General features: G+C 49.1%; 9 protein-coding genes across 9 annotated transcripts; 4 read left to right on the forward strand and 5 right to left on the reverse strand.

Annotated features, from left to right (window-relative positions):
• Window positions 1-275: 275 nt before the first annotated feature.
• N7537_004819 (ubiquitin-ubiquitin ligase UFD2) lies at window positions 276-3,744 on the reverse strand (the record flags this gene model as incomplete). The annotated part of the gene is made up of 6 exons (XM_056895876.1): window positions 276-373; window positions 429-578; window positions 630-2,673; window positions 2,725-2,935; window positions 2,994-3,628; window positions 3,715-3,744. 6 exons carry the CDS (start codon window positions 3,742-3,744, stop codon window positions 276-278), a joined length of 3,168 nt encoding a protein of 1,055 aa, XP_056755624.1.
• Window positions 3,745-4,578: 834 nt separating this feature from the next.
• On the reverse strand, window positions 4,579-5,759 carry N7537_004820 (J domain-containing protein; the record flags this gene model as incomplete). The annotated part of the gene is made up of 3 exons (XM_056895877.1): window positions 4,579-5,120; window positions 5,180-5,428; window positions 5,489-5,759. The coding sequence occupies 3 exons, from the start codon at window positions 5,757-5,759 to the stop codon at window positions 4,579-4,581; spliced, it is 1,062 nt and encodes a 353-aa protein (XP_056755625.1).
• A 524-nt stretch (window positions 5,760-6,283) lies between these two features.
• Window positions 6,284-6,774, forward strand: N7537_004821 (uncharacterized protein; the record flags this gene model as incomplete). The annotated part of the gene is made up of 2 exons (XM_056895878.1): window positions 6,284-6,350; window positions 6,443-6,774. 2 exons carry the CDS (start codon window positions 6,284-6,286, stop codon window positions 6,772-6,774), a joined length of 399 nt encoding a protein of 132 aa, XP_056755626.1.
• Window positions 6,775-7,003: 229 nt separating this feature from the next.
• N7537_004822 (nicotinate-nicotinamide nucleotide adenylyltransferase) lies at window positions 7,004-7,990 on the reverse strand (the record flags this gene model as incomplete). The annotated part of the gene is made up of 1 exon (XM_056895879.1): window positions 7,004-7,990. One exon carries the CDS (start codon window positions 7,988-7,990, stop codon window positions 7,004-7,006), a length of 987 nt encoding a protein of 328 aa, XP_056755627.1.
• Window positions 7,991-9,635: 1,645 nt separating this feature from the next.
• Window positions 9,636-10,824, forward strand: N7537_004823 (uncharacterized protein; the record flags this gene model as incomplete). Its single annotated transcript, XM_056895880.1, has 3 exons — window positions 9,636-10,238; window positions 10,295-10,492; window positions 10,549-10,824. 3 exons carry the CDS (start codon window positions 9,636-9,638, stop codon window positions 10,822-10,824), a joined length of 1,077 nt encoding a protein of 358 aa, XP_056755628.1.
• Window positions 10,825-11,851: 1,027 nt separating this feature from the next.
• On the reverse strand, window positions 11,852-13,387 carry N7537_004824 (uncharacterized protein; the record flags this gene model as incomplete). Its single annotated transcript, XM_056895881.1, has 1 exon — window positions 11,852-13,387. One exon carries the CDS (start codon window positions 13,385-13,387, stop codon window positions 11,852-11,854), a length of 1,536 nt encoding a protein of 511 aa, XP_056755629.1.
• Window positions 13,388-13,960: 573 nt separating this feature from the next.
• N7537_004825 (TCP11 family protein) lies at window positions 13,961-15,967 on the reverse strand (the record flags this gene model as incomplete). Its single annotated transcript, XM_056895882.1, has 2 exons — window positions 13,961-14,995; window positions 15,056-15,967. 2 exons carry the CDS (start codon window positions 15,965-15,967, stop codon window positions 13,961-13,963), a joined length of 1,947 nt encoding a protein of 648 aa, XP_056755630.1.
• Window positions 15,968-17,399: 1,432 nt separating this feature from the next.
• cp9 (putative serine carboxypeptidase) lies at window positions 17,400-19,049 on the forward strand (the record flags this gene model as incomplete). The annotated part of the gene is made up of 2 exons (XM_056895883.1): window positions 17,400-17,640; window positions 17,695-19,049. The coding sequence occupies 2 exons, from the start codon at window positions 17,400-17,402 to the stop codon at window positions 19,047-19,049; spliced, it is 1,596 nt and encodes a 531-aa protein (XP_056755631.1).
• A 2,568-nt stretch (window positions 19,050-21,617) lies between these two features.
• Window positions 21,618-22,221, forward strand: N7537_004827 (actin-binding ADF family protein; the record flags this gene model as incomplete). Its single annotated transcript, XM_056895884.1, has 3 exons — window positions 21,618-21,880; window positions 21,979-22,109; window positions 22,196-22,221. The coding sequence occupies 3 exons, from the start codon at window positions 21,618-21,620 to the stop codon at window positions 22,219-22,221; spliced, it is 420 nt and encodes a 139-aa protein (XP_056755632.1).
• Between the last annotated feature and the right edge of the window lie 598 nt (window positions 22,222-22,819).

Below are 22,819 nucleotides of genomic sequence, written 5' to 3' on the forward strand. Positions count from 1 at the left end.
AATTATACTCTGTACTACCGCGAATACAGGTCGTGCAAACGAAATCCCTCCTACAGCTACAAAGGGTAAGACAGCAGGGACAAATTTCAAAGATTGAGCAAATTGGCGATAAGACTGGGTTCGTTTGATTGTCTACCCGACGAAAAGCCACGCACATAAATAACCCAGGGCATATTCCACATAAACGAGTTGTAGTATTCTGTCCCGTGAACGCTAATGGAAAATGCCCCTAAACAAGTAAGCTTGTGAATTAAATCATAAAAAGCTCCCGCTCCTTAATTCGATGTGTCCATCCGATCATGCACCATTTCTCTCCGTTTGCCAGCTAATTTCTCTGTCTTGAACGCCTCAATCTTGGCTTTGAGATCGGTATCTGATAAATATGGGGTTAATAGTAGAACAACACCCAGGAAAGAAAAATTGCTTACCAGCTACCACATCTTCGATCTTCAATGGCACACGGTTGAATGGATCGTGCGGGTCACTGAGGAGATGCGAGCGAATTGTGGCGCGGTCGATGGAGATCCGCGAGCCGGGAAGGATGACTGGGTCGTCCATGAGTGAATACATAAGAGGATCTGACATAGTTAGCAACTGTCGTAAAGCTATGTTCAGATAAGGGGGCATACCGAGGAACTCTTCAGGAATCTCGCCCATGTCTTCCTCTGCTTGATCATCGGCTTCCTTGGCAGCCTGGACCTTCTTCTGCAGCCGACTCCAGTGACGGAGCTGCTCGGGGGATTTCAGCGACCACTTACGGATGATCTCTGCTGCCTTCTCGAAATTGGCTGGCTTGTAGGATCGGCCATCACGGGCAACAGCCAGGATGAAGTTTTCCTTGTTGATCAGGTTAAGGTAGACGTCGACAATCTCACTGAGAAGAGCACGGGGGTTGAAGCCATATTCCTGCAGGTTATCCACCCGGAGGTTGGAGCTCTTGGGTCCGACCATTGCGTCGAGGTTGTAGTCCAGCATGTCCGCCAGACGCTGCACGATTTCAGGCATTGTGAACGAGTCAGCAAGCGCATCAGTGAATAGCTTAAGCATTGACACGGTTTGATTAGTCAGTTGCATATAGCTCTTGGCGCTGCGCTGCGCCGATGACAGATGCTCTTCCCGCTGCTGGCGGGTTGCGGCATCCATTGTGTGGCCCTGGGTATTCAACTCGGTCTGAGTGTTGTGGATAGTCTTGAAAGCACCGAAGGATTCATCAAGTACGTAAGTGACATCGTTCAGTAGGAGGTTGACAAATTGGACGAAGAAATCCAGGTTCTGATTGGCTTGAAGGGACAACTTCTCCCGATACAGAGTGTTGGGCCAGATGCATTTGATGATTTGGAAGATCTCATAACGGATGTTGAACTTGTCGTAGAATTGCGAATGTGTTCCCGTGAACTCGGCCTCAATGTAGAATTTCATGACCGCATGGAGGAGATGCTCATTGGCAAATGGCATCGAGTTGAGAAGGTCGACCAAAACACCACTGGCGCCACCAGGGCGTTTCCAGGTGCCTCGGAACAGGATTGAGATCAGTCCAGCTTTCAGGTAGGGATTCTTAATGTAGGCGGAGCTCTCCAGGAATGTGATGCACAGCATTACCAACTCATCTCCCTGGGTGGCGGTAATGATCTGTGGCATGCACCACATGATAAACTTGAAGTTACTGACAACGTCCTCCAAGAAGTACTCTGGTAGACATTTGAAGACTTCGGGCTGCTCCTCTGGAAGAGGAAGGGTAACCTGCTCTTTGGGGAAGTTCTTTCCTGAGACGAGTCTCAGAAGCCACACGGTGACATATCGCATGAATAGCATGGAACGAGCCTGCCACTGCTCGTCAAACAACACACCCTGCAGACTGTACTTGAGAGCAATGCCCAAGTCGAGCTTGTCCTTGTACTTCTTCAGGGCTGTATCGAAGGTGCGCAATTGCTGTGGGTTGTTGAGCCAGCGAACCCGCTCAAGTTCGAATTTAGTGATTGTACTCTCCATCTGTCGCACATCTTTCTCGAGTTGCTCCATCTTTGACGTCAATGATTCACTGCCGTAGTGATGAGCGGCGACAGTCAGGAAAAATATTTCAGTGATAAAGTTTGAGGTTCCTTCGACCCTCTTGGAATAGAAAGCGTCGGAAGCATGCTGATCGGCGTTGATTTTGGTCTCATCCCGCATGTCAACGCGAGAATCGCGGTGGAGATAATCCGCATCGACTCTGTCGATTTTGGTGAACGCTGCATCCATGAACGGCTCACAGAGCTGGTCCAGGCACGTTGTGATATTGAACATGAAGCCATCAGACGATACTTGTGCAGGGTCGACCTGCATTGCCCGTCGTTTGTGATTGATGTTCATAGCAGTAGCGAACCAATCCAAAACACGATCCCGAGCCTCTTTTGAGGCCCGGATCAGATGGTTAACAACATCAAGAAGATCTGAGCTAAGCATATGCTGTGTCATTCGAAGCGATCGCTGGGCATTGGAAATGTATGCCTGATCCCGGGTCTTGGGGCTAGAGAAATAGGACAGGGTAACATTAGCTTGAAGAGGTGAGAGGCGGAACCATGGACCCAGAAGAGTGGCTTTCTCGAATACAGCAGGATCCTTAGTATTGTTAAAAATGGAGGATTCCGTGATTGCAGCCGCAATGGATCCGTGGCGAACAAGATTTCGAAGAGCCTGAACAAACTGGTCAGACGTGGTCCAGGGAAATGCCGACGTTTGACTTACAATGGCGTATGGCTTGTAGTCATCATTAACGTCCATGGAAGAAAGCTGCGCGCTCAACTGCTCGACAGCAGATATGAAGGCAGGCTTAACGGAGTCATCTTCGTCGAATCTTCTGACGGCCTCGTTGATAAACTCGAAATCGATTCCTTTGTCGTCCTCAGGGTCGATAAGAAGGTATGCAGCCAACGATGATTGCGGGGACCATTCGCTTCTATAGTCCAAACAGTCAGTGTCGAGTGTCAGTGCAGTGACATTCCAGAAAAACGAACCCAAACATCTCTGGCATTGTAATCGCAAAGATACAGTAGCTCATGCAGAGGCGCCGCGCCTCACACAGCACTTGATACTTTGGGTCATTGTCTCCCGTCCGCCTTAATCCTTTGTACAGCTTTGTGATGCGCTTCCAGCACGGGAGAAGATAATCAAGGGGACGCAGCCTCTCGGCCTTTGACGCAGCCTCTAGGAGGGCTTGGTCCAGAACTGCGACCTGGATGCGCAAATCCTGGCCCTCACCCTGCAGTTCACTCCGAAGTCCGGGCAAGTATGTGCGGTTGCCATGAATGTCACGTTGCCCTTCTTCCTTGAGGGTCACTCTGAACACGGCACTTAGTGTTCGGTCTTCGAAGGCCTCAATGCTTTCGATTTTCTGTGGCGGAGGGGTGCTCGGGGCTGAGGGAGCAGCGGATCGTGGTCGCTCTGGTGTAGCCGCGGCCGGTGTGATCTTGATCCGCTTCCCTTCCGACTGCTGCGGGGTTTGTGGCGCGTTGAAAAGGCGGCTCGGTGACTGAGTGGACAGTGGTGAATGTGATGGAGATGTGTTAGCTGAGCTCTGTGCCGAGTCGGAGTTGCCATCCACTGGGGGCTGGGCTGGGTTTGAGAGCTTTGCAAGTCGCTTGTTGCGAATCTTTTTTTTATCAAGAATAGATGTTAGTTCTCAAGTCACTGCGGGGACAGCACGACTTCATAATTTGAGCACAACAAGTAACTGACCTTGTCCGCGTCGGAAAGAGTGTCCGACATATTAGCTAAAGGTCAGACAATAAGCCGGTTTGAAAAGGTTGGCAGGACCGCTAATCTGGTGGATCAGGTCGGCAGAATGTCAATATTGTCCTGACCGTGCGGGAATCATAAGAGGGCGTGAAAGCGGAATATGGCTGCTTCAAAGCCTCGAAGTGGGGGCAATGGAGTCTAGAATCCGCAGAAGATGAACAAGATGTTTGTGATTCCGTGATGATCTCCGAGATTCGCTTTTGTTCTAATTCGAGATTCAGCGCCGTGATCAAATTTGACTAAGCGAATCTCATGGTCCATGGTAGCGTGTGAGATACAGAAAAGGTACTTGTTAGTACGCGCGATCTGCACGCGTAAAATGATGTACCTCTAAAGTCACTTTTTTATCCGTTCGTTCGAACGCAAAACTATTCAGAATAGAAAATATAGATCGATCCTATGGTCTGTTCTATAGATATACTTTTGTATGTTCAAATATTGAAGCCAAAACAAACCAAGGACCTTATTTATATTCTTCAAATTTATGGTCACAGCATCAATACATATGTAAAATTAGTGTAATATGATATACCTTCTGTATTCATCCCGTGTTCAAAAATGAGGACCAAAGGTCATAATTGAGTCCTAGAAAAACCAAGAGGACAAATTCAGTAAGATCTTAGATGCATTCAAAACTGTAGGAAAAGTAAAATGTACAGCTAATGAACTGAAACTCCCATAGATGCCACCTTTGTGGACGGGCTAATAATGATATTAGAGCACGTTCTTCCGTAGAAAAGAGCCCCGCAAAGAAACAAGATGCCATAAGAAGGTGCGGTGAAGCCTCCAAAGTCCGCAGTGCATTTAATTTCTCCCCTTCGTCTTCAGTTGGTCCAGGCGCCGGCAGGCCGGCATCTCCATCGCACGAGCCTTCTTCATCTTCTCAATATCAGGGAACAGCCACCCCTGCGCATCTTGCAACCTCCTTTCCCGTTCATGGGCTTCGGCATCACATTCATTCCGCAGTGTCCTGACATATTCCACCTCCACACGTGAGTCTAGCTCTCGGAAGTTTCGGGCACTAAAGTTATCCACATCGAGGGGATTCACAAAGTAATTGAGATTGAGCTTAGGGGTCGAGCGGCCAAGGGTATGCGGGGAAACGGGGGTATCAAATCGATAGGAGGGTCCGGATGGGGTTGAGGGACCAGAGAAGAGAGAGGATAGGAGCGGCAAGATGAATAGAATGATAAGCGGCAATATCTGGCGAAGGAAACTGCGGCCATCAATCTGAGCTTCCTGCTCAGTAGCTGCTGTGCGAGGCCGACGGCGGGGCGCCTGGCCTCCAAATTGATGCACTCGGAATCCTGGGCCGCCTCCCATGTTGAACACAAATTGCGGTCCACCTATAGTAGCACACGATTAGTTCAGGTTAAACAGATATCAGAGCAACGCGTAGTCGTACCGAATCCACCACCACCCATTCCGCCAAATCCACCGTTGAAGAATCGGTTGAACATCTCCTCGGCCGAAACCTCCTCATCGAATCTTTGACCACCGCGAGGGAATCCGCCACCGCCGAACCCACTGAAGGGGGATGCGCCGCTCGAGGCGCTCGGTCCGGGCTGGAACCTGCTATCAGGATCGCCGCCAAATTTGTCGTACTTGGACTTCTTTTCCTCGTCGGAGAGGATCTGGAAAGCACGCGAGACCACTGCCACCGCGCATAAGAATCAATATGTCAAGAGATGGACTGGGGTTGCTCATTGCTCACTCTTGAATGCCTCATCCGCGCCTTCATAACCGTTCTTATCGGGATGCGTCAACAAACTCTGTTTGCGGTACGCCTTCTTAATCTCATTGTCCGTTGATGAGCGCTCGACTAGCAGAATTTCGTAAAACGCTGTAGGCTGGCATTTTCGAATCCGAAGCACAGCGGCTTTCTGATCATCCGTGTACTTGCGATCCTGGTTGCCCTGCTTATGGTCGCGCGACGACGCACCTCCGCTTTTGGCGTCAGAGCCAGATGCCGAAGCCGAGGGCATAGCAGCCGTAGTTTATGAGGAAAATCTGACAAATCCTGGACGGCACTCGTTTGCTGGTGTTCGATGGAAGAGGGGGGTCGAGAGAATCTGGAGGGCGTAAGGTGGCGTGAGATTGCGGATAGGAGAAGCAATCCCGCAGATATGGTTGGGCTGGCAAAATTAATCTAACATGCGATGAGATGGCCAAAGTAAAATATCGGCCTGATGAAGATGCAGCGAAATCAGAGTGACAGGTGTGGCTGATTCGGCGGGCATAAATTGGGGAAAAAGCGTGGTCTTAGGTGTCTTTGCCAAGCGCCGGAACGCCAATTACACTTGCGATAACATCACTTGCCGAACTGATAAACCTGCCAACGTCTCCAAGTCCGTGATATTCAATTGTAAGTTGTCTTGAGGTCCACGAAGTTCAGTCAAAGCACGTCCGTCTTATTGATAATACCTGCAGCAAGCACAATCCTTGGCTGTCAAAGCTCCGTCTTCCGCTTTCATCAAATAAGTCCAGCTCCGAAGCTCAACACCTCACCATGGCGGATGATTCAACTGTCGAAGAGACCAAGCAGACGGTAATCCAGCGCTTCCGTGCCTGGGGTGGTAAGAGCCCTATGAATAGCCTAGCTTTATAGGCCAGCCGTCGAGAAGCAATGTTGCAAGTGATCACTCGCTAATGACGTTTCTCAACCCAGAAAACTCATTCCCACCCACGTTGCTCGCCTCCATGATCGCAGCGCAGCACATGCGCCCGTTCCAGTTCTTCCCGATGCTCTTTCCACCTGTGCTGATCTTCTCCAGCTATGCCAACCTGCAGGGCTTCAAGACGGACACTGCCGGCATTAGCGCGTCCTTCTCGGGGCTGTATCTTCTTCTCGCAGCCCGCCGTCGACAGCCATTCATGAAGAAGCTAGGTGTTCGCGGCGTCGTGCGCGGTGCGACTATGGGTTTGGCCTTGGTCAACATGATCGGTGGTGGGTTGGCGTACACTCTAGGTAAGAGGGAGGAGGAAGAAGATGCGTCATGATCGCGGTGACAACTCATAACGATGCGAAGATCGCGGTGCTGCATTGATCTTGCGCTCTGCCATGTACAATATGTGTATCAAAAGTGGTTTAGTTGTGCGTTTGGAACGTGGGTGGCTTCAGGTCTCGGTGTCGGTACATGGGTTTATTTATGAAATCATTCATGCATTATCACTGTACAAGTTGGAAATGGACCGTACGAGAGTCCCAGCGGCTACCCCATCCAAGTATCTACATTTTAGAGCTTCCATAATACGGGCGCTCCGACAGCACGAACTGCCGCACCTGTTCAGGGACCAGCCAGTTCAGGTCCTGAGGAGCCGATTGCAATGCCTCGCGGGCTCTGGTTGAACTCACAGGCCGGTCGGTGGAGAGACGACCCTCGACAAGATGGATCCGCTCGGCCCATTCCCTACGCGCGCCCTCACCATCTCGGTCACCTCTAGCAAGAGCCGCGACATATTCCAACTGCTCCTCTCTTCCACCCCACTCATCGCTCGGCCGCATAGTCACACGCAGCCGGTGCTTTGACAGAAAAGGTTCCAGGGGCTTCAGGGTATGCTCGGGCGCGTAATACTTGGAATCGAATATCCGGATCAAAGTGTCGTACCCCGTAAGATGGACCTGCTCCAGCGGCACTGGGTAAGAATCCGATGCCTCAATGGCAGTTGCCTTGTCGACGAAATACGGCATTTTGGTGACACCGATGTCGATCAACGGAAGAGTCTCCACAGCATTTGTGACCCCCGAAGCGGCGAAGGCCGGTGCCGATGCGAGGTGGGCGCGGAGATCCCGAGCGAATAGCTCCATCATCGCGAGCCGATCCTCGAAGGAGGCCGGCTTGGACGGTTTGTCTGCATTCTGAGTAGCGAGAAGAAGGAGGACGCGAGGGCGGGGCCGGGGATTTTCTATGACTGCCGTGCTCACAATGCGGAGGTGGGCGCGGGTGGGGGGATTGAAAGACGAGTCTAAGACATAGAGCGTCTCTGATTCTGCGGAGTGGTCGGGTGGGATGGTTGTTAGAACCTCGAAGTCTTTGTTCGAGTTCAGAAATCGTTTCAATAGTAACCCATACTGGGTTTTGAGGGCTTGGAACGAGGACATGCTCAATACTAATTGCTTGAATGCGATGATCTTCAATGCGGGATGCATGCAGGTGTTATCACAGCGATAAGGTACCATGTCGTCACCGCCTTCGCTCGATCCACGGATATCCATGGATGGCCCCAGAGCATCTCAAGATTGAAGACATTTTTAGATCCAGCAATCACCGTGGTTCTCAGAATTATGATCTCCCGCAATTCCGAACAATTCCTAGCAATCTGGGGGAGTTAGGGAGGGATACGGACAGGGGTCATTGAAATTTCAAGCCGGATGTTTCATCTTGGAAAGCTTCTCCGTGTCGACTTTGGACTTTGCAATTCTGCGAAATAGGAGAATCTCTACTCCGTAGGGCTCTAGGGGGTATATTTCGATTTCTACCTAAGCCAGTATTCGTGCGAGACATGACGGTCCTTTCACAAACAGGGCTTTATAAATTATTCGCTTTAGGACGGAGTAGTCCTTCGGGAAATGAGACGAACAACCGATCGACCCAAGGCCAGGGGCCGTGCCTGTTAATGTTGGAAGCCTAGACCTTATCAATTCACCCGATACCTATACGGACGGTAGATTTGATAAAATATACCCCACGTGGTCCATAAGTACGGAGTACAGACGGCACCTAGAGTGAATGGTGTCAATCTTCGTTTTAGATGTATGGAAATAATGTAAAGAGATATACCCGTGGAGTCCGGAATGTCATGTTTATTTCTCAAAAAGCAATTTATATCCCGAGAAATGGAAGCGGGGATCCTGGGATCCTGGGACACGGGAGACTGATTTATGTGAAACCTTCGGGTATCGTATATGCCGTATTATTACAGCCGAGATCAACCTTTCAACTCTCAAACGTGCCCGAAAGTCCCGGGGATCCGTATTTTTCTCATCAATGATCGTCGTAGATTCTCGGGCTGTCTTTCCCCATTAGAATTGAGATACATTGTCTCCGTACTCCGTACATATCTAAGATGGGCCTATGGAAGTGGCCCCCGGATATTGTCAGACTTTTCTGGTGGGATGCACGTTCATATGCGTCCGTGCCCTAATACCCCGTTTGCCGACATGTCCCTACGAGGTACAAAAGGTACACAACATAAAGATCCGATGATCTAATATCCCCTATTAAGCACTTCATCGAAATGATAGGGGCGGATATAAGGTGTGAATGACGCCACTGGCGCCACATCACATCCAGGAAAGTCAGTAAAAGGTTCATAGGCTCGAATAGTTATCATATGGGTTTTTTACGTGAGATTAAAGGTCCCAGCCCAAGTGCCCACGGGCTCTGGATCAATGCACTTGGACCAATGAAATCTCCGTGCCTGAGACAGTGGATACCCATATACCGTCGATCCACCGGTATTACCGATGATTTGATTAAAAGATACTCTGTACTCCATACTAACTAGTCCTTCATACGTGGAAAGTACTAAGAGATATAATATTAAATTTAAATTTGATATGTATAATTTAATTTAAAGAAATTAAAGATGAGTTAATTACCTTAGGTCTCCTTCCTTTCTTCCCTCTTCTTTCCTTCTTTAAGCTTATCTCCTGCCTACTTCTTCTTCTTTCCTTCTCTGTGAGAAGCCATACGTTCCTTCCCTGCGAATTGATTTCGTATCTTGCTCTGTCGCTCTTTCCTCCCCACACTCACTTAACCACCCGCTCAATTTGCTCCGGCAGTCTTGCTCTTGACATCCTCTCCTCTCACCCTCAGTTTTTCTGTTTGATATCCACCGTCGTTACCAATAACTTCATCATGGTTGTCTTGAACAAATTCTCCGTTGTCCTTGTGGCCGCTATGGCTGCTGTGGGTCAGGCCACTCACGAGGGTCTGCACGCTCGTCGCATTCTGGCTCGCTCCGTCACCCCCGGTGCTGAGGCTTCTACCTCGACCGTCCTCGTGATTCCCACTGCTGCCGAGCCAGCTCCCACGGCTTCTTCTTCTGCCGTGTCTGCTCCTGCTGAGGAGTCCTCCGCTGTGCAGTCCTCTTCTGCTCCCTCGGTGGCTTCCAGCGCCATTCCTCACGTTGCTTCGTCTTCGTCTGTCGTTCCCAGCGTTGCCTCCTCTTCGGTCGTTTCCATCCCTGCTGTGAGCTCCTCCGTGCCCGCTGGCACTATTTCGCCTATTGCTTCTTCTAGCAAGCCTGTGGTTACCCGCACTCCCATCAGCTCTCGTCCTACTGGCCTTCCCAAGTCCTCTTCTGGCGTTCTGTCCAGCAGTGTGTCTGCCCCTGCTGGCGCTGCCCCCACTGGCGATGACTCCGTGACTGTCACTTACACCGTGACCTCTGGAACTTCCACTAGTGTCATCACTACCACCATTTCCAAGACCGCTACTGAGCAACACACCGTCACTGCTGTATGTGTTCTATCTGATATCTTGTGCTTTGTACTCGTGAACTAACTTTGATATAGACTGAGTCCGGCTCTGAGGCCTCGGCCACCAAGCCTGCTGAGGACACTACCCAAACTCGCACCTCTACCATCAACAGCACCAAGACTGAGACTGTCACTCTCGTTGAGGCACCCACTCCCTCCGGCGGTGCCGGCAATGAGTCTGGTGCTTGCTCCGCAGTGACTGTTACTGCTACCGTCACCGAGACTGTAACTGCTGTATGTGCTGCTCAATCCCCTAACTCACATATCAAAAATTAACATTATTTTTCTAGGGCGCTACCGAAACCCAGACCCCTGGCAACGGTGAGGGCGCACAGAGCACCTCCGCTGAGACCGCTGCTGCTTCCACCGAGACCCGCACTGCCACTGGCTCCACCCGCGTTCCCCTCATCCGTACTCCTACTCCTTCGTCCAGCGGTTTCGCTACCCGGACTCCTTCCGCCAGCGCCAGCGTTACCCCTACCTTCTCCTCCAGTGCCCAGCCCACGCCTACCGGCACCCCCACTGGCAAGCCTTTCTTGGCCAACTGGCGCCGCCAGTTCATCTAAACAACAAACTGCTAATGCGAGAGGACTATCCACCTCTACCTGGCAGCGAGTTGCGAGCCTGTTGATGATCTGAGAGAAAGTTCCGATTTCCTTCTACTCGCGCAGAGGCGTGCTGGTACTGTACCTATTTTTGCCAAGTTTCGGTACAAACGGTTTCGATTTCACTTCTTATTTACCCTCCATTTTTTGCCATGTTTCTTCTTTTCGACTTCTATTCTTGCAATTGTCTTGTCATGCTAGATGGTGCTTTGGGCCCCAAGCTTCCCCTGCCTGCTTGCTACGTTTTGCAGGCCGTGAACTCCAATTCTCAACTGTGGTGCCCAATCCCCAAAGCTTCTGGCGTGACATTTCCTTGCGTTACATTTCTTTACTCACCAATGTGAAATTGACCCATTCATATGACCGGTTTCCATTGGACTCGGAACATTTTCTCACGTATCGTTTGATGGGTGGTGACACGTCTGCTTTGAGGACTGGATCTTGCCCCTTTTCTATTGTGCTTGAAAGAAAAATTCATCTTCGTTAATCTTTACGGATCTTCATTTTGCGAATGATCTCATGCTTTGTGTTGTTTTTTTTTTGTCTTCAAGATTTTCTTCCATGTGGAAGGCCGATGACGGTGAGCAATATCGGTATCCCTAGGAAAGAACTTGAATTGACTTGAGGCTTTCGCCTGTTTGCAAAAGAACCCTCCTTCGTAAGACGAGTAGAAATACAGTGTATGAGGCTCTCCACCCTGTAGCATTATAGTAAGGCTTGGCCTGTGACGGACCTGTCGATCAGTGTCGATCTCCTTAGGCTGAGGCAGACACAGCACATAGGTGGATGTGGAAATATAGTCTAGTGAAGCTTTGAGCTGATGATTCATATCACGTGTGATTTGTCCAGACAGACCATTTAAATACATCAAGCAGGATAATATACAAAATTCGAACACCCAATTTCTTCCTTAGAAGAGCCCACGGCATTAATCCCCCGATCACCATCACGCCTTTCTCTGTTTAGGATGAATGAATATTGATATCTGTTAGGATATCGAATCCAACGCCCCAACCCCTTCTCTCGCAATACGCTCCCGCATAATCTGCCATTCAACCCATGTCACACCCTGCAACAAACAATCCGCCAGATCATCGAGTTTCCCTGGATCAATAGCAGCCACCTCATCCCCTATCTCAGAGTGAGGGGATACCAGCAATGGAGACAGAGACCCACTCTTCAAAGCACGAGACCCCTTCCCTTTCCCCTTCTTCAAAGTTTGCGTCTGGCTCTGCCATTTCCGCATATACGCACCCGTAACACTACGCAGAGTAGGACACTCGGCTTTATCCGCCAGCACGATCTTATTGTCGGTAGCAATGCCAAGCTCGAGTTTCTCAGGGCTGCCATCCGTCTCTGGACAAGCATTGGTATTCTGCTTCTGCATCGCAGCAGAAAGCCACCGACCAACAAGATCGATCTTAGCCTTCTTCACTTCTCGCGCATTGGGCTTTTTCTCCTTGACCGTTTCCCCGACTTCGGATTTCTCATCCGCATCTCGTTTCCCTGGAACTGATGGTGAAAATCCACCTTCAAGCCAATACCGGACTACCCGTTTCGGTTCAACGCCTTGAACAACCAAATCCGCAACATCTCCGCCCCTCTCCTGTCGTAGCGTATGGAGAACAGCATACAACATACCCTCCAGCAGGCCAACGCGCAGCGTCCATTCAAGAACGGCACTCCCACCGCCTGAGCGGAAGCGCTGGCGCTCTATAAGCACGTGTGTGGGGCGGTATGCCGCTATGAGTGATGAAATTAGGGTGTATGCATTTGCAGCGTAGAGGTCTGGGGAAAAGGAATCTTTTTCTTTTGTAGATTTGGCGATCTTGACCTTGACAGGCAGGTCTTTTCCCGTTTCCATCGGAAGGATGCCCTGTGATGATTCTGTGGCATCACCAGATCCTGGTATAGCTTCAGCAGATTCGGGTCTGATTATACTGGTACTATCCCCAGGTATCAAGTTCAAACTTGATATCTCAGAAATAGCGAGTTTGTGCCAGGCTGTTAGCTCTGGCGGTCTTGGGTTTGCTGCGTCTATCCCGACACCCGTGATCCCAGATCGGGGCACTCGCAGGTGCGCGAATGCGAGGTTCTGAACCCCCATATCAATGCTGAGGATGCTCCATGGTTGTGTGGGTTTTGATTTTGACAAGTCTGCTGACTTGCCTTTTGTCTTTGAGCGAGTTTTGTTTGACACCCGCCGATCGACCTGTCGACCTTGGCTTATACCTGTGCTGGCACTAGCACTACCACTGGCAGTGGTACTGAGGTATGGACTACTAGTGATGACACCCTCTGCAACATCATCGCCATCTGCGGCAGCCGACAACTGCAACTGCAACTGCGCCTGTGACTGTGACTGTGAATGCAACGTCAACTCCGCTGCAATGCGCTCAATAAGAACACCCTTCGTACCAGACGATTGGATACCTGTTGCGCGCGCAATGCGCTGCAATTGTGCTGATTTCAAGCATGCGAGCCAAGGGTGTGTTGGGGAGTACAGTGCTGCAGAGAGACGCATTTGGGGGTCTGTTTGTGCTTGCTTGACAAGGGTGGCATTTGGTGGGGGTCTGAGCTTTCTGGTACAAGCATAAGCACAAACACGATAAATCTCGGATTTCCGAGTCTGGATCTGCGGAAGACCTGTTATGGCAATTTTAGGCTGGATGCATGAGCATTCTTAGAAGGGGATGGGGGATTCTTCATGGATTGTTGATCGGTGCACGGACCGCTGACGTTCGCGGCTACCGTGGCACTGGGTCCGGATTGAGTGTGTTAATTTTGTTTGTTTCCATGGTTTGGGGTTTAGGATGGTGTAGAGTATGAGTATAGTATCAATGATATAGCATAATAGATATTATATGCGCCTTCTATTTCCCAGAATATAACACCGAGGTTCCCTTGTGTCAGTAAAACACCCGGCCTGAATAAGAAAACTCCCCCCAATAAGCAGTAAATGCAAGACGCTGAAAAGCGAGTCAAACAAAACAATTAGAAGACAGCAGAGCAGCAAATAATAATCCAACACCGAAAATCCAACAGGCAAAAGAGCAAAAGAGCAAAAGCAAAAACTAGAACAAGAGCAAGAACCAAATTATATCAATGCTGGCTGCTCAACCTCCGCCAATGCAATCTCATCGCGGAGATACAACAACGGAGCCCAAACGCGCCAATGCAACACACCCATATGAGCAAGACGCATGCCAATACGCTCAATATCTGACTGCTGCGGTGTCAAGGCCGGCAACGAAGTATTCACTGACCCAGACGCACTGGCAGTCCCAGTCTGCGGCGCAGCAGGACCCAAAGCCATAGACAATGGTGCCCTTTGCGATTCACATATCGCCAACGGGGACAGCGGCAAGTATCTACGAGCCGCAGCTAGGGTGGTAGCAAGGATTTTGCTGCGCATGCTATTTTGGAAGAAGAGGAAGAGCTCGGACTCATTGGACAGATGCCACTCGAGCGCTTCCTCGATGGGTACAATAACCTCATCCGCGACGACAGGGTCAAGTTGCAGTGCGGCACAAGCAAATCGGGCAATCTCCAGCGCGACACAGCGCATATTTTGCGTCCAGCGCTTGCCGCCGCGGTGGTCTGGATCGTCGTCGTTGTTATCTGGGTTCCCTGCGACACGGTTCTCCAGATCCATGCCATCTTCCATTAGGGACCAGATGCGTGACCGGAAGGTGGAGTAGGTTTCTTCTGGGGTTGAGAGATACCGCCTGTGCTTGTTGACATAGGACTCGAAGATATACCAGGCGATGTCGAGGTTGATTAGGTTTTGGACAGTTGAGCGAAGTTGCCAGAGACGCTCGGAGTCGAAGAGGAAGGTTTCGGGGAAGTCGGTGGGTGGGGCGAATTGGAGAAGTTGGGCAGAGATCCCGCGGAATAGGGCTTCGAGGGGTTTGAGAGTGTCTTCTGTATCTGGGGTTGGGGTTGCTTTTTGGGCCTCGGCATTTGCGTCGTCTTGGCGGGCTTGATCGCGCACGGATAGGTACCAGTGCCGGGCGGGTTCGACTTGGAAGCCGCCGCGGTTCATTTTGCCTTGGAAGTATTCTTGGAGGAAGGGGACTGTGTCTTCGATGAGGAGAACGCGGAATGCTCGGATTTGATGGTTGGCGACATCCTATCATTTCACGAATTAGTCTGGAATTGCAAGACAGAATGGGGGTTAAATGTAACATACCAACTTCATCGCCTCTAGAATAGAGAATAATGTTCGTAGACCGTTGACAATCTCCCGAGCGTCCTGAGACTGTGAACCTTTTTCGATTTGCTCGACCATAGAATCTGCCCACTCATCTCGCATCGGAGCACAATGTGTTTTCAGGAGTTTGGCCAGCCATTTTGCCAGCGTAAGCATGTCGAGAACGCCTTTGCGTATTTGCTGCATCAGCAATGGAACTTCGAGATTCTGCATGATAGTAGGGTGATCCCGTTCCGGAACAAGGGTCTTGATGACGTCTTGCAATGTCTCGAACAGGGCGGGCAAACGGGGATCGAAGGTGCGTCGAGTACCATCACTCGACCCCACTTTCTCGGTGGCATCAGCAGTCGCAGCATGGTAAGAGTAAACAGCAATCTCCGCGGCCAGGGAATCCCAATAGTCTGCAGCTTCTTTCCGCTTACGTTGGCCCTTCTCCCCGTCTAGGTCAGGCTTGAAGTGCAGGTCGCGATCGAAGTTGGCGTCCATGCGGAGGTTGATATTGCTCATGATACAGGGCAGATCAAGCTCGCTGAGCGTTTTTTTCGTAACCGGTGGAGTTCTCCGAGCCTTACGCAATAAGCGCTGATCGCGGGAATCTAGACCCAAACCTTGGGGTATACTGATAGCCTCCGGTGACGGGGAGGGCTCTCGAAGCCGAGAGATAACGGCTGGCACCGGCGATGCAGCTTGTCGAGCTCCATGAGGGTAGGCGAAGGGTTGTTGACGACGATGGAGAGGATGAATGGAAGGTCGGTCATCATGATTGTGAGAATCTCGCCCCTCGTTCTTGTGATACTCTTTAGAACGACCGCTTCCAGCACCATAGGCCTCCAAAGGGCCTTCGGCGCCCTCCTCCTGCGTTCGGGCTTCTTTTGTGCCTTGTAGATCCATCGTTAAGCACGGTATATCTAAACCTCCCCTACTTAAACGGTCAGATAAAAGGAAGATTTTTGGGGTGGCAATGGCGAGACCACGCCATGCACCTAAGCACAGAACAAGGCGAATACGCCCCTATGCAACTCCCACAACTCACAAATTTAATAACCCCCTGTTTGCCTCAGGCAGGCAGCCAATCCGCGGTCACCGAAAAGTGATGCAAGTGAGCTGTCAATTCCTGTGGAGCCGAGGATTGCTTGGATCTGCGTCGATCGCCTCGTGGTTTTGATCAGGGGTGCAATATAGGGAGAAGGTAAAAAAGGGGTGGAAATTAGAATATTTGAAACCAAAAAAGTGTATAGGAATCCGAATAAAAGAGAATATAATCGTTTTAAACAAAGAGTTGTAGAGTATGAAATCTCCCAAAGTAGCGAAACCTGGGAGGAAGGGAATTCCAGTATACTCTCAAGAGCAAACAAGTTCAAATTGTCTCGAGAGTGCACAAAGATGCAGGATAAATGGACGAATCAAAGAAGTAAAAAAAAAGAAAAGAAAGAAAAGGAGTTGGCAAAGCGACCGGGATGAACTGATATAGGTGAGTGTATCCCAGATCTACACCGGATTCGGGTGGACGCAACCAGCACATTCCTATGCTGCTACCCGCGAGCAGACAGACTCCCCTCGACTACTTGATATCTCGACATTGTAACATCTTTACCATTTCCGATGCGAACTTGCATCTGCATTTGAAGTTCTGAGAAAAAAAAGGGGGGAGTCTTCGCCTCACTTTGAACTTTGAAATCAGCACTGGCCATGTGAGTGGGAGTCTCCTTTTCTCGGGGAACCACTGGATGCAGTCGAGTTGTGCATTACCAGGTACATAGTACCGTACTTAGTACCGTACATCGTACTCTCCAGCTCGGCAGAGTGTTCACGGATTATAGAGGAGAGATGAAGCAGGCCCCTCTCGTCGAGATCGGAATGTTGTTGGTTCGGAGTGCCTTGGTGCCTTATGGCCTTGATGCCTGATAAACGTAGCCCCACATCCATTGAGGTAACCCTATACTTCACCCACTTCACTACTTAACTCCCAATTGATATTAGCGTTCAGCTTTTCAGCTCGCTGAATAAAATTACCGTGATTCAGGAGGCATCCGCTACTTATAGACGGATATGAGCTCCGGCTGAGCTCCCAAATCCACTGGCCATGTCTTTGGCCCCAATAAACCCGCTGGTCTTATTGACACCCAAGTCTGGCACAACAACCGCCTGTTCAATAGATCAATGGCCACCGCCATGTCTGAAAGGAAAAAAGATAAAAGGGAAACATGATTTCCACGTGGATCTTGTCTGTATGAGCATCCTGGATCTTCACTACGTAGTATCATCTCGATTATTTGCCGAAAAGAAAGAATTATCATAGTGCAAAGCACGGCGAGTTCCAACCATGAATATCTCTGCATTGCTATACTTCTTTCATGTCCTATGGGCAACTCCTGGTTTTGTTCTTTCGCGAGGAATTGGTTCATACAATACTGAACGATTTGAAGTACATACCTTGCCCGGCGTTTCGGACCTACCACCCAGCTGGGCTGGCCGCCTTCCGGTTCCGGGGACGGAGGATGGAAATGAGATCTTTTTCTGGCTATTCCAGTCAGAGCAACCGACATATGATGACAATTTGATCAGTAAGCCTGAATAGGAAAGAACATCCAAAGGCGGTTGCTAACAAGGTTGTATAGTTTGGTTCAATGGCGGCCCTGGCTGCTCATCCTTGATAGGCCTGGCGACCGGTAATGGACCTATCTCTTTCGATGGCAATTCAACTAGATTCATTCGCAATGCGCACTCGTGGACAAAGTTGGGTAATGTGCTTTACGTTGATCAACCCGTTGGCACTGGCTACTCCACGGCTAGCTTTCCCTACCCGGTTAAGGACAATGGCCGGGTAACGACGGACTTTACACAGTGGCTGCGTGGCTTCTTCGAATACTTCCCGCACCTGCAGTCAAAGCAGATCCATCTGATGGGAGAGTCATATGCAGGCATCTACATACCGTACTTTGCATCGGAGCTTCTTGACGGCAAAGGTTCTCTGCCCCTCAATGTTCGTTCAATGTCTCTCGGTGATGGATCTTGGGGAAATGGAGCAGCCATGGCGTCCGTTGCAATGGGCAAATATCTCAGATCACAGCTGGGCCTCCTCCAAATCCCCGAAGACGTCCTATCAGTCTTCGACGAGGCAGACAAAACCTGCGGCTTCAACAGCGTGTTAGCAAAATCCGCCATATACCCTCCTCAAGCTAAAATCCATATCCCCGGAAACCCAGAGTATTTCAACAACCGACGTCGAGACCTGACAAATGCCGTCAATGCCGCATGCGACATTGCACCCACAACCCCCGAAGAAGTCCGCAGCTCACTTTTCAACTCAACCTGTTACGGCCCCTGCGCCGCCTTCTCTACAGCAAGTGACTACCTAACAGCCATCTCCACCACCAGCAAACCCCGCAGCTGCTTCGACATCTACGACATCTCCCACGACTGCAGCGCCGTTTCAGAGCTACCACTGATGGCAGAATACTTCGGGCGCGCAGATGTCCAGACTGCCCTCCACGTCGATAACAGCGGACTGTACAGCGCCTGCAACTCCACAATCTTAGGAACTCTCCTTGCAGCACCGTCTCCCGTGCCGCCGGAGTACTTCATCCTCCCGTCTTTGATTACCAACCACAACGTCTCGCTCCATATCTACTCGGGGGAGTGGGATATGCTGATCAACCACTTTGGCGCAGAGCTGTCGCTGCAGAATATGACGTGGCGCGGTGCACAGGGCTTTGCCCAGAAGCCTAAGAAACCGTTCTTCGCTGATAATGCTGCACCGTCGGCGACTAAGCAGCTCTTGTTCGAACATACACCGGTGGCTACTACGCTCTCGACTGCCGCTCCCACTGCTACTGCTGCAGGTACGTGGACTGAGGAGCGTGGTGTGTCGTATCATTTCTTCCGAGGGGCTGGGCACAGTGTCTTTGTGAATAAGCCACGCGAGATGTTTTCCTTTGTGAGGGATGTGGTTGTTGCTCCGATAGCTGGCTAAGTATGCGGACCTCGGGGTTGGGGTTGGCGTATCTTGTGATTTGGTTATCGAAATTGGTACTTAGAACATGCAATCTCTTTAGGATTCTTTTCTGCTTTCAAAATCCAGATTCAAGTTAATATTTGATTAAAAAGGTCATGTAGGGATCGTTGTAATAACAGCAATGGAAGGCTTTCGGACGATGTCGACAAAAATGTTGCATCATATAAGAAATCACCAAAAGCAATGTTATCTCTGGGTTCAAATGAGTTTTTTTTCGTCATTTGCCATTTTTATCGCATAGTATCAAAAAAAAAATCGATTACTTACTGCAATAATCCTTGTCTTGCGCGAGATATATCCCATCATTTGGTTTCATTATACCAGCTATTTCGGGTGAAGTATTTGATTTGATTTCCAATCTACACGGAATACCTTCATCTACTTTATACTCAGTTCAAAAAAAAGGCAGCAGGAATATCATATTCAAATATCTAAATCGAGTTGTCCTCATAGCACGCTGTATCCCGCCCACGAAGGCCACAATGTTACCAGATCTCCGTCATAGTGCAACAAACACATGAATAATAATATTATGATAAAACTTGTGTGTATCAAGAGCAATATTGAGTCAAGATTACCTAGCCTTAGTCAATAGATGTCGATCGGGGTTCATCATGAGCTAGCATGAGTCACGATGTATCACGGCGAGGGGGAGTTGCACATCAATCAGCTTCCCAGCATCGATTACATATATACTCCACTATTATTGTACAAAGGCCATGAATTTTTTGTAGCCTCGATGCACCCTGGGCTTAGTAAGTTCAAATAATGCCCATAAGAAGTATTTTGTTGTGTTGAATCCAATTGATAATATTGTAGGTTAGTTGAAGGATGAGATGTGAAATTATCCTTAACACAATCCCATAGCCCGGCAGACAGGAATATCTCCACATCAGATTTGCCGTCTTCTCTTTCGAGTTCCTCCCACTCGCGTATTAGATTCTCGACTACCTCCCCCATGCCCGATGCGTGAAGTATCTTTGCCCTAATGAAGTGATAATGTAGCAGGGCAGGGTTTGTTAGCCCAATATCGTCTAAGGAAGCGTTTTCGAATGTGATACGGACTAGAAGGGTGCGCTCTAAGTAAGTAGCCAGGCGGAAAGTATGAATGGTGTAATAATTAGGCTGACTCTAGACGTAAATATTTGCTAGTGAAAGATAATAATAGACTCTCATTTATCACTTCATATTGCCTTAAAGGCAACTTCAAAATCTCCGAAGTATTGATGACCATCCGTAGTGTAAGGCCGGGTTTAGTGAGAGAGTTACTGGCAACTGCACTCTGGATTGAGTCTCTGCGGAAAAGCAACTGGAAGAAACTACCTCGAGTCATTACCTAGGTACTTAACGAGCGGTGTTGTGAGGCCTATAAGAGTTCCTTGAACATTGGTATCCGACCTACCTGAACTCGGCGCTTTATCGCAGCCATAACGGCAGCTTTGATATTCTTAGTTGAAGGAACATTCTTTGTACCCATGGAATGGATTGTTTCAATGTCACCGATGGTTGAGGCTACAATCGAGGCATCTGAATAGATCGTGGCATCATCGAGTTCATTGTACTAGCGGGGATCTAATCCTTTCAAGAGATCAACTCTGCCGCTCTCTGCAATATCCGGGAAAATCTCGCCAAATAGATCATCTGCATCAGCTCCTGCACAAACCGAGATCATCAGTACTTCAATCCAGTCTGGTGGGTTAATGGGGTAGTAGCAGTCTCTGCCTCTCTCAAATCCTTCTATGGCTAGGCCCAATGCCAGCTTGCCGTTGTCGTCGCGAATGTGCACGTCCGCCCCTTTTTTGCAGCAAAGTTTCAACAATGGAGCCTCTGCCTCGTTATACGGCCAGAAAAAGAGCGGTAGCCCAATTGTTGAGAGCCAAATGATCCAAAATTTGGTTCAAAATCTCCCTGTGTCCCTCTGCACAGGCATATCTGAATGCACCGTCAAAGTGGGTGCGTATTCCACCATTTCATAGAAGAGAAAAAAAGAGAACCAACGCACAAAGCTGACAAAATTAGTAGACTAGTAAGACTGTGCAGGGAAGTGAGGCTGAGGTGGGAACTCGAGCAGGTGAGGGGAATGATTGAACCTTAAGTGCTTTTGCTCGTTTTTATTCTTGTCCACTGTATATTTTCACATCATACAACTATCGAGCAGAACGCAATTCAAATGTTCCTTCTAGGCCCATCTATCTATACTCTCGTAAACCTCCAGGGCTTCTCTGTGGCTAAGAGCCGCATCGGCGACAATGAAGACCTAGTTCAGGCGCTGACCAGAGTGCCAGATGTAACTATGTAGTACTATTGTATGTCCAAAGGAATTCAATCTCTCAGAGAGCTTTAACATATGAATATAAATTGTTTTCGTACGTCATGATCTACTTCCCCGCAGAATATGGGGTAAACCAGGTGACCTCCCATTGTATGACTACAAAGTAGCAGCCCATCCCTGACTTGCCTTTTCTTTCCTACTTTCCCCTCTTCTTCCTCTTTATATCTCACATCTCACATCTCACACCTTCCACTATGACAAAAGGGTTCGCAACCATCACTCCCGAATGCGAGGAAGTATTCGACGAGGTCAAAGGCACCGACAACCTTAATTACGTCATCTACGAAGCCTCCGCACACGACAAGAAGATCACCGTCGCCGAGTCTGGCAAATACAAGGACTACGCCGAGTTCCTCTCTCACTTTAAGGATAATACCCCCCGGTACGCAGTTGTAGACTTCACCTACGACTCCCCTGCTGGCGATGGCCGGCGAAGCAAGCTAGTCTTTATCACATGGTATGTAGAGACACATTGTATCACCCTCGCCATTAGAGAGAAGGTGGTCTCACAATCCTCGAAAGATACATGGTGCTGACTGCAGGGATTGCATGTAGGGTGCCCGAGGCTGCAGGCATTCATGATAAATCTTACTACACGTCGAACAAAGATCATCTCTTCTACGAGCTCCAGGATATTAGTCTCCATGTCTTGGCACATTCCCAGGCGGACCTAGCTCATGCCGCAAGTATGTACTCGGGTCCCGTGTACCATTGACTTCGTGCCTAGTATGGTAGTACTCGGAACTGACTTTTTTTTTTGCTTTTTACTTAGTCCTGGGGAAGTTCAAGGCTCTCTAGAGGAGCCTTTAATCTTCAACCTTCTTCGTGAATCCGGGAAACGCTGTGTGAGGGGCGATTTACAAATCAAGGATGGTTTAGCTATGCTGTTCTAGACACCATATTTCGTATTATGATATTTTTTTACATATTTTAAATCATTCACCTCGGCCACAGGGAGCATATGTATAAATAGTTTTAAACAAGTCAAAGGCCCAAGTGTATTTGTATTTGTATTTGTATTTGTATGAAGTGGAAGTTTACGGTGAATTGATGTCATTTCATTTGAACCTATTGTAACAAAGACCCAGTTTTCCCCCAGAATATTAACCCGCTAATGTATAGAAACAGAGGAGCAAAAAGAGCACCAATGAAATGCATGTGTTATCGATAATCAAGAAAGAGTCAATGACATGCACGATAGATTGCTTGTAGCTCAGTTCTTTCAAAAGAGATCAACCCGCTAAATCATGGAAAAACAGAATACAGATCGAGGATCGGAATGCCAGGACAGAGATGGTGTGACAAGGAACCACCAAAGTAACGCTGCTGGCATGCACGATAGATTTCTCATAGTCATAATCATAAGTTGCAGATAAAATGAGCATTGGGGGGAGTA

This window comes from Penicillium hordei (assembly GCF_028827395.1).
Source record: "Penicillium hordei strain IBT 12815 chromosome Unknown utg000002l_segment0_segment0, whole genome shotgun sequence".
NCBI classification, from domain to species: Eukaryota; Fungi; Ascomycota; class Eurotiomycetes; order Eurotiales; family Aspergillaceae; genus Penicillium; species Penicillium hordei.